This window comes from Ahaetulla prasina, chromosome 7 (genome assembly GCF_028640845.1).
Source record: "Ahaetulla prasina isolate Xishuangbanna chromosome 7, ASM2864084v1, whole genome shotgun sequence".
Classification (NCBI taxonomy): Eukaryota; Metazoa; Chordata; class Lepidosauria; order Squamata; family Colubridae; genus Ahaetulla; species Ahaetulla prasina.
In genome coordinates, this window is record NC_080545.1 from 100,754,651 (window position 1) to 100,763,966 (window position 9,316).

The 9,316-nt window shown below is 51.5% G+C and overlaps 1 protein-coding gene across 1 annotated transcript in view; it reads right to left on the reverse strand.

The window, feature by feature from the left end:
* SMO (smoothened, frizzled class receptor) overlaps positions 1-8,239 on the reverse strand; it is a 28,231-nt gene extending 19,992 nt beyond the window's left edge. The window contains exons 1-4 of the mRNA XM_058190152.1: positions 7,414-8,239; positions 5,307-5,512; positions 2,048-2,257; positions 961-1,133 (exon numbers count right to left, since the gene is read on the reverse strand). Coding sequence (XP_058046135.1) covers positions 961-1,133; positions 2,048-2,257; positions 5,307-5,512; positions 7,414-7,669 — 845 coding nt within the window. The 5' untranslated portion in view covers positions 7,670-8,239. The remainder of the gene's footprint in view (positions 1-960; positions 1,134-2,047; positions 2,258-5,306; positions 5,513-7,413) is intronic.
* Between the last annotated feature and the right edge of the window lie 1,077 nt (positions 8,240-9,316).

Sequence of the window (9,316 nt, forward strand, 5' to 3'; positions counted from 1 at the left end):
GATGAACGGCCTGTCATGCCTCCAGCCCCCGGCCCTGGCCCCATACCTGGACAGGGTGTCAGGAATGAACAAACAAACCTCACTCACACGGCGTGTGTTCCATTGGCTCAGCTATCAGAGGAAGTCAGCCACGGATTGGAATTACTCGGGCCTACTCCTTCTGACCTTTCCCTTTCTCAAACAGCAGAAGACAATTCAGCGTGGGAGGATCCTCGCTTCCGGAGATCTGAGAGGTGACGCCAGCAGAAGGAAGGGAGGGGCAGGCCTGGATAAACGCTGAGTCATGGAGCCACACCCCACAGCCTATATAAAGGACCTGCTTTTGGCATTCCAACCTTGAGTCAAGCCAAGTCTCGTCTAGTTTGCTGAAGTCACAACTTGGATTCCTGCCTGCCCTGAGAAATCTGAAAGGAATTTGGCAAAGCTGCAGAGGCTTCGTGGCCACGCTTGATACGGACTTCCTAGACCCGGTCGTCGGAGGGGGAGGGGGACACGACACAGGCGCTGTTGTACTTCTCCCTCTCTATTGGGTGCGTGTGTGTGCGCTCAGTTTTAACACAGATGGCCTCTTTGACCCCTCTTTCAAGCCAGCGGTCCTCACTGTCCAGAAGGTGGACAGAAGACTGACCCTGAGGGCCTAGATAAACCTCCAAGCGGCCTCAAAGTCTCTCAGAGAGAGTACTAATGACCGGACGACTGCAAGGAATCTAAATCCTTCCAAACTCCACCATTCATTCAGAACTGAAGAAGCTTCTCGGATGAGAAGCGAAACCTCTTCGAAGAAAAATGATCCCAGATGCCTTTTGAAAAAGCACCTTGGGGACAACCATGACTGATTATCTCCAGACATCAATGTATCGGGGGGGGGAGGGGCGCAGGGGGATGTTCTGTAGCGTTTTGTGGGTGCAGCTCAGAGTGCAAGGGGATCTCCAAGCGAAACCCACCCACCCCTGAACCTACGTGGGCTCTCCCAAGCGCATGGTGCCGTCAGCCCGGCAGACGATCTCGCTGCGGGCGCCGTCCATGAACTGGGCCAGCCAGCCGATGCTGCCCATGAAGAAGCAGGCGTTGACGTAGAAGAGGATCACAGCGGGGTAACGGTTCGAATTCTTCCAGTCAGCTATGAAGGTGGCCTGGAGGGAGAGCGGAATAAGGTGAGACTGGTTTTTGGCCATCCTGCGCCTTCCAGGTGTGCCACCAGCTAGAATTGTGGGTGTTGTAAACCCAGCACAGCTGGAGGGCGCCAGGTTGCAGAATACCAGCTAATAACTTTGAAAGGCGAAGTAGAATTACTGGGAAAAGGGGTGCACCCAGTTTGGTCTAGTGGTGAAGGCACCAGCCTAGAAACCAGGAGACTGGGAGTTCTAGTCCTGCATTAGGCATGAAAGCCAACTGGGTGACTTTGGGCCAATCATCAGGAGACTGGGAGTTCTAGTCCTGCCTTAAGCATGAAAGCCAATTGGGTAACTTTGGGCCAATCACCAGGAGACTGGGAGTTCTAGTCCTGCCTTAAGCATGAAAGCCGGCTGGGTGACTTTGAGCCAATCACCAGGAGACTGGGAGTTCTAGTCCTCCTTAAGCATGAAAGCCAGCTGGGTGACTTTGAGCCAATCACCAGGAGACTGGGAGTTCTAGTCCTGCCTTAAGCATGAAAGCCGGCTGGGTGACTTTGAGCCAATCACCACGAGACGGGGAGTTCTAGTCCTGCCTTAAGCATGAAAGCTGGCTAGGTGACTTTGGGCCAAAGGGTGTGTGAACAGCAGCACCCAGCCTCCTGCACCCCTTGGGAGCAAAAATGGGCCACGGGAGGATGCTCCGCCCCCCTGCACTCCATTTTGGGCCTAATAGGCCTCCCTGCACTTACCTGGGAGTCAAAATGGGGACTCCTGGAAGGGGCAGGGCGGGACGCGGTGGGGTCAGGCAGCAATTTAACTACCGGTTCGCCTGAATCGGCTGAATCCCACCACTGCTTTTTAAGCCTGGAGCCCTGATCAAATCCTCCCCCCTCCCTCTCATCCACCCCGGGCCTGGCTCCCCTCGTGCTCACCAGCGTGAAAAAGGTGCAAAAAATGGTGATCGAACTGAAGGCGGCGATGTAGGTGTGCATCTCGCGATGTTCCTTCTGGGTGAAAAGCGGGTTCTGGCACTGGATCCCACAACCTTCCACATCTTCGTACCAACTCTTGGGGTTGTCGGTCTGCACTAGGGGGGCTTCGCATCGCCCCGAGCTGTTGAATTTAATATTCTGGACCTCGTTCTGGCGGGGGGGGGGAAAAGAAACGAGGACAGGGTTTACTTAGTTATTAGCCATGTGTTCTGTCCCCCCTTGCCTCTGTCAGAGCGATGACTTAATTAGCCAGCACTATCAGCTCTGGCAGCAAACTAGCGAGCATCTGCCAAGTGTCTCTGTTATCTCCCTTGATGCCGATGAGTCAACAAACAGTACTTTAGCTCTGGTCAAGCAATTGATTTGCCTGCTATGAAGAGGCATAGCAGCTCTGGCTGCCTTTATATCCTGTGGGGTGTGGCTCCATGACTCAGCACTTCCTAGGCCTGCCCCACCCCTGCTTCTGTTGTTCCCGCCTCTCCTGCCTACGAAACCTAGGGTCCAGCCAGGCCTGATTGCCATCAGCCGGGTCTGGAGGCGTGGCCTGGGGGGGGAAGAGTCAGGGGACGGAGGCCTCGTTATCTCCTCCACCTGGCCTGCCTTTGGCTCCTGGAGCTGAGCCAGGGAAGCCGGTGCTCCAGAGGTAAGTCCTGATGGCCCTTCCCCCTCACTGTCCAAGTCACTTTCTGGCAGGGGGCCCAGCTCGGGGGAGCGCAGACACAACACCATGCTAGAACGGTCGTAAGAGTGAAAAGTACATTCCTAAGTTACAACAGTGCTTTTTTCAAGAGGCAACTGGACTTCCTTGTTTTTTCTTTGAAGACGTTTCTCTTATTGTCCAAGAAGCTTCTTCAGCTCTGACCGGATGGTGGGGAACGGAAGGATTGATACTCCTTGCAGGCAGCTGGTCATTTGCATCCTTTTAGAGGGTCACTGAGGCCACTTGGGAGGTTTATCTGTGTCTTCGGAGCCACCTGAGCGGTGCAAATGAGTGTGGAGCCTTCTTGGAATTGCAGTCCTTTTGTTATTTATTTATTTTTATTTATTATTCATACTTTTATGCTGCCCTATCTCCCTAGGGACTCAGGGTGGTTTACAGCCATATAAAAAACATATATATATATATATATACAAAGTAAAACATTAATTTAAAAAACTTATTACATAGGCCGAATATTTAAAATAGAGATATAAATAATAAAACCCCATTTAAAACCAAATTTAAAATTTAAACATTTAAAAATTTAAAAAATCTAGTCCAGTCCTGCGCAGATAAATAGATGTGTCTTAAGCTCGTGGCGGAAGGTTCGGAGGTCCGGAAGTTGGCGAAGTCCTGGGGGAAGCTCGTTCCAGAGGGCGGGAGCCCCCACAGAAAAGGCCCTTCCCCTGGGTGTCGCCAGTCGGCACTGCCTGGCCGACGGCACCCTGAGGAGTCCCTCCCTGTGAGAGCGCACGGGCCGGTGGGAGGCATTCGGTGGCAGCAGACAGTCCCGTAACCATTTGCACCGCTCAGGTGACTCCGAAGACACAGATCAATCTCCAGGTGGCCTTAACGACCCTCTAAAAGGATGCAAATGACCAGCTGTCTGCAAGGAATATCAATCTTTCCATTCCCCACCATCCAAGTCAGAACTGGGGAACCTTCTCGGATGAGAAGCGAAACATCTTCAAAGAAAAACCAAGAAAGTTTAGTCACCTCTTGAAAAAAAGCTCCTTTGGGACAACCAGGACCTGGAGGATTGAGAATCTCCATAGGCATTCATAAGTCACTTTTTTCCATGCGGTTGTAACTTCAAACAGTCACTAAACGAATGGTTGTAAGTCAAGGACTATCTGTATTTCATAATGTAACCTATAGCTTACATAGAATAGAATAGAATAGAATAGAATAGAATAGAATAGAATAGAATATTTTTATTTATAGACCGCCCTTCTCCCGAAGGACTCAGGGCGGTGTACAGCCAAGAACAAAATACAGAAAGAAAACAACAATACAAAACTAAAAACAACCCTTAAAAAACCTATTTGATATGGCTACTTATAGATAAAATATTACCCTCTAAAATTTACAAAAAAATTAAAACCCATAAAATCAATTTGATAATTTAAAATTTAAGCGAGTCATACATACAGGCAGTCCCTGACATATGACCACAATCGAGCCCCAAATTTCTGTTGTTAAGTGAGACATCTCTTAGGTGACTTTCCCCCCATTTTACAACCTTCCTTGCTACAGTTGTTAAGTGAATCACTGCAGTTGTTCCATTAATAACACGGTTGTTAAGCGAATCTGGTTTCTCCAGTTGGATTTCGCTGGTCAGGAGGTCACAAAAGGGGATCCTGTGATCCAGGGACACGGCAACCGTCGTAAGTCTGAGTCAGTCGCCTAGCATCTGAATTTTGATCGCGTGATCATGCGGATGCCATAAAGGTCGTACGCGTGAAAAACGGTCGTAAGTCACTTTTTCAACTTTGAACGGTCACATTAACTGTTGTTAATCGAGGAATTTTGAATTCCTACCTTACATAATTGAACTGACACAATTTTCATCAAACGTGTACCTGTATCCTGTTTTTCTGTATTTTTTACTATACGGTCCTCGATGTACGACCATAACTGAGCCCGACATTTCTGCAGCTAGGCGACAACGGTTGTTCAGCGAGTTTTGTTCCACGTTATGACCTTTCTTGCCACGGTTGTTAAGTGAATCACTGCCGTTGTTAAACTAGTCACACGGTTGTTAAGTGAATCACTGGCTTCCTCATGGCCTTCGCTCGTCGGAAGGTCGCAAAAGGGGATCACACGACCCCGGGACGGTGGGGCCGTCATAAATACGAGCCAGCTGCCAACCTGTCTGAATTTTAATCACGTCACCGCAACGGTCGTAAGTGTGAAAAACGATCGTAAATCACCTTTTTCAGAGCCATTGTAACTTCCAACGGTCTCTTAAATGAACAGTTGTAAGTCAAGGACCATTATCCATGTACTGTATGCCAGGGGTCTCCAACCTTGGCAACTTTAAGCCTGGGGGACTTCAACTCCCAGAATTCCCCAGCCAGCTTTGCTGGCTGGGGGATTCTGGGAGTTGAAGTCCGCCAGGCTTAAAGTTGCCAAGGTTGGAGCTACTATATGCCACATGCTAAATAAATAAAGTGCCCACCGACTCTGCGGGTGGGGGAGACACAGACGGATTCTTACCGGGCATCCTTCAGGGAACCGATCCGTGGTGCATTTGAGGAAGTCGGGCCAGCCCCTCTCTCGTTCCACGATGGTGCAGGGCCCCCGCGTGGCTTGGCACAACGTTTGGCTGGGCAGTTCCACTTGGCCGTCTTGGCACTTGGGCATGTACACGGCACACAAGAGGGGCTGGATCACATCCCAGCAGCGCGGCGCGTTTCGCAAACCTGAGAAAACCGGGAGAGAAATAGGAGAACAAGCTTCCTTATTTATTTATTTATTTATTTATTTTTCGTATTTTTATACCGCCCTATCTCCCTAGGGACTCAGGGCGGTTAACAACCAGATGAAAATATACATATAAATACAAATAAAAACATCCATTAAAAAACTTATTATAATTGGCCGAATAATTAAAATGATGATAATAAAAATAATAAAATCTGGCCATCGAGTACCGAAAACTTTCCTTGAGGACTAGAAACCTGAAAGGTTTTGCCCTTTTTATAGTCCTCATTTTCAATCTAAAGGAAAAAAAAAATACTGGGCATGAAGTAAGATTAAATGGGTGGTTGAGGCCCTGGATAGCTGATGTTGTGGTTACTTTTAAGCGAGAGGCACAAACACACAAAACAACGTCCATACGATCAGCGCAAAACACTTTGCCCGGTTCAAATAGTCTAAATCCGTGATGGCGAGCCTATGGCATGCGTGCCACAGGTGGCACACGTAGCCATATCAGTGGGCACGCGAACTCAGCTCTGCCAGCTGATTTTCGGGCCTTCTGGACCCACCAGAAGGAGGAAAAGAGGCTGTTTCCTGCCTCCAGAGGGCCTGGGGGGCTGGTGGGGAAGGCCTGTTTTTCTCTCTCACCTGGCTCCAGAGCCTCTCTAGGAGTCTCTGGAGGATGGGGACAGCAAAAAACGTCATTTCTGTCCAAACGGAAGTTGGCAAACAGGCTGTTTCTGGCCTCTGGAGAGTGGGGAAGGCTGTTTTCGCCCTCCCCAGACTCATAGAAAGGCTCTGGAGCAAGGTGAGAGAGAAAAACGGGCCTACCGGGCCATCGTGTGCCAGGAGCCGGTGGCGGGGGACGACAGTCGCATGTGCATGCGCAGGGTGCGTAGAATTATGGGTGTGGGCACGTGCACGTATGACCCCCACCCACCCACCCTTGCTCCTGGCATGCGATGGCAAAAAGGTTAGCCCTCACGGGTCTAAATGTTGTGTGAAGCCAGGAAAAGTGACTAGTTTAACAGTCCACAGTCTTGTGCAAACCTAGAACCCTGGTTCAATTGTCCGATTAATGGTGCAGGTTAAGACTCTATAAAGCCGTGTTTTTCAACCTTGGTGAGTGTGTGGGGACACCCTCCCACCCAGGACCAACACCCTTCAGGGCCAGCTTGAGCCATGGATGCCTTGAACTGTTTTGGGGGAGGGGAACTGACTCTCATCCTGTCTACAGTGCTCATTTTGGGGATATACGAGCAGATGGGAGACCCCCCCTCCCTTCCAACACCCCGGAGACCTCAGTCCTATTCCACTTACCCCACACAATCACGGTGGAGGGAGTTGGATCCCAAACTCTCCAGAACTTATTTTTGGGGCGCAGCGAGCCAATGGGGGACCCTCCCAGGGAAAATACGCCGTAGCCATCTGTCCTATCCCATCTACTCCTTATATGACAATGGGAAATGGGAGTTAACTCCCACCCTATATACAAGGCTCATTTTTGGGGTGCACAAGCCATTTGAAGCTCCCCCCCCCATGCTCCTATCACACGGGCGCCTTGCACACCAGGGGGGTGGGGGGAGGAGTTGACTAGCATCCATCTCCCACTCATTTTGGGGTGCAGGAGAGGATGGGGGGCTCCTACAACCAACTCCCCAGAGCTGTTGGTTGTAATCCACTGATGGCTTGGCAGAAAACTGACTCCCACCCATCTTCCCGGCTCATTTTGGGGTACAGCGAGTGAATGGGGGGGACCTCCCCCCCAAGTCCAACACCCCGGGGCAGCGATCCTATCCTACCCACGCCTCCGAGTCCCTGTGCGCAGGATGCCCCGGGCGCCCTTCCTTCCCTCTCTCTTTCTACTCTCAGGATCGCGCGCGGCTTCACCGCGCAACCTTACCAGACCAGAGCAACAGCTTGTCGTGCGCCTCCGCCTGCGAGCTCGAGTCCCCGGCCAGCAGAGTGGAGGTGGCGGCGTATGGCAGAGGCGATCCCAAGCAGTGGCTCTCCCGGAGGGCCTCGCAGGGCGCGGCGCGCTTGCACCGATCCTCCAACGCCGAGCTGCCGTTCAGCGAAGCCGCCGCCGCCGCCACACCGAGAAGCCCCAGCCAGCAGGAGGCCAGGGCGCAGGGCTGCAGCCGCCCGCCGCCAGCCATGGGGACCCACCGCCGCGCGCCTAGGACCCACCGGGCTGAGCGAGCGGGGCCGGTCCCAGGACTTGGGGGGCCGCTGGGCGAGGAGGGGGCAGCCGGGGGGCGCAGCCCATGCTCCCGCCCCGTTCCCCGCGGGGGAAAAGCTTTTCCCCGCCCGAAGAAGGGCTCTTTGTGCGAAGGAAAGGAAGTTTGGCAAAGTTTGACAAACTGTTGCAAAGTTTGACAAACTGTTGCAAAGTTTGGCAAACTTTTGTAAACTCTGGGGGGAAAAAAGTTTGGCCAAGTTTGGCCGCGGGTCCCCGCCGCCTCCCGGCTTTGTTAGGCTCGGAGCTGAAGAATGCGGCGGGATGGAGGCAGCCGCAAAGCCCGAGCCCGCCCGACCTCGCCTCCCCTCCGTCCGCCGTCCCGTCCCGTCCCGCACAAAGCGAGCGCTCCAGCGGGCTACTTTGGCTGGGAGGAGGGCGCCCCCCCAAGCAGAGGCTCGCGCCCCACAAAGGCCGCCCCGGGCCGCGGAGCCCCTACTCGGCGAGCGGGGGAAGCGTGACGTTCCGAAGGCGGCCCTTCCCAAATATGTCTCTCCCCCTCCCTCTCCTTTGGTCGAGGATTGTGGGAGCTGAGAAAGAAAGCGGAGGGCGCCCGGTTGCAGAACTTCCCATTTCACGCCGCCCGCCGAGAGTTTAAAATAGGCTGGGAGAACGAACACGTTGGCAGCAAGATTCAGACGAGCGGGTTCTAAACCCGGTGTAACAAAAGAGCGGGACTTGCCTTCAGTTAAGATGCAACGCCCGGATTAATCATAGACTGTGGATGGAGCATCATTGCTGGTTTAATAGTTCTACGGTTCTGTGACTTTTGAAAATAGTCGATTTGACTTAATCCTGGGTTAAGGTCACTTCATCACTGGAAGCTTTGAAGAAGAGATTGGACAGCCAATTTGTCAGAAATGGTATGCGGTCTCCTGCCTGAGCAGAGGGTTGGACTAGATGATCTACAGGCTCTCTTCCAACTCTGTTATTCTATTTCTGGTCTTATTCTATTCTTCTATTCTATTTTCTTTTCTATTTTTTCTCTTTTCTCTATTTCCTATTCTATTTTCTATTCTTTATTCTCTTATCTTCCATTCCATTCCATTCCATTCCATTCCATTCCATTCCAGTCCTGTCCTGTTCTGTTCTGTTCTGTTCTGTTCTGTTCTGTTCCGTTCCGTTCCGTTCCGTTCCGTTCCGTTCCGTTCCGTTCCGTTCCGTTCTATTCGCATGCTCAGTCACAGTGTCAGAATTCTGGGTCATCGACCAAAATTAAAACCACAACTCATTCCGGACCATTAAACAGAAGGATTTCCTCATACAAATGTCTGTTAAACAGTGGAACTCACCACCACAGGATGGGATTCAGGAAGAACTTGATTTATGACCATAATAGGGATTGTGACGTCCATTGTTAGAGCAAGGGGATTGTTAAGAGAGATGGGCCTGAATTAACGGCCCATTTTGCCAGTGTTAAGCCAATCAGTGCGGTTGTTAAGCGAATCATGCGGTCATTAATCAAATCGGGCGTCCCTCATTGATGTTTCTTGTAGAAAGCCGTCTGGGAAGGCTGCAAATGGAGATTACATGAGCCCAGGGCAACGAAATTCTAAATACACGCCTA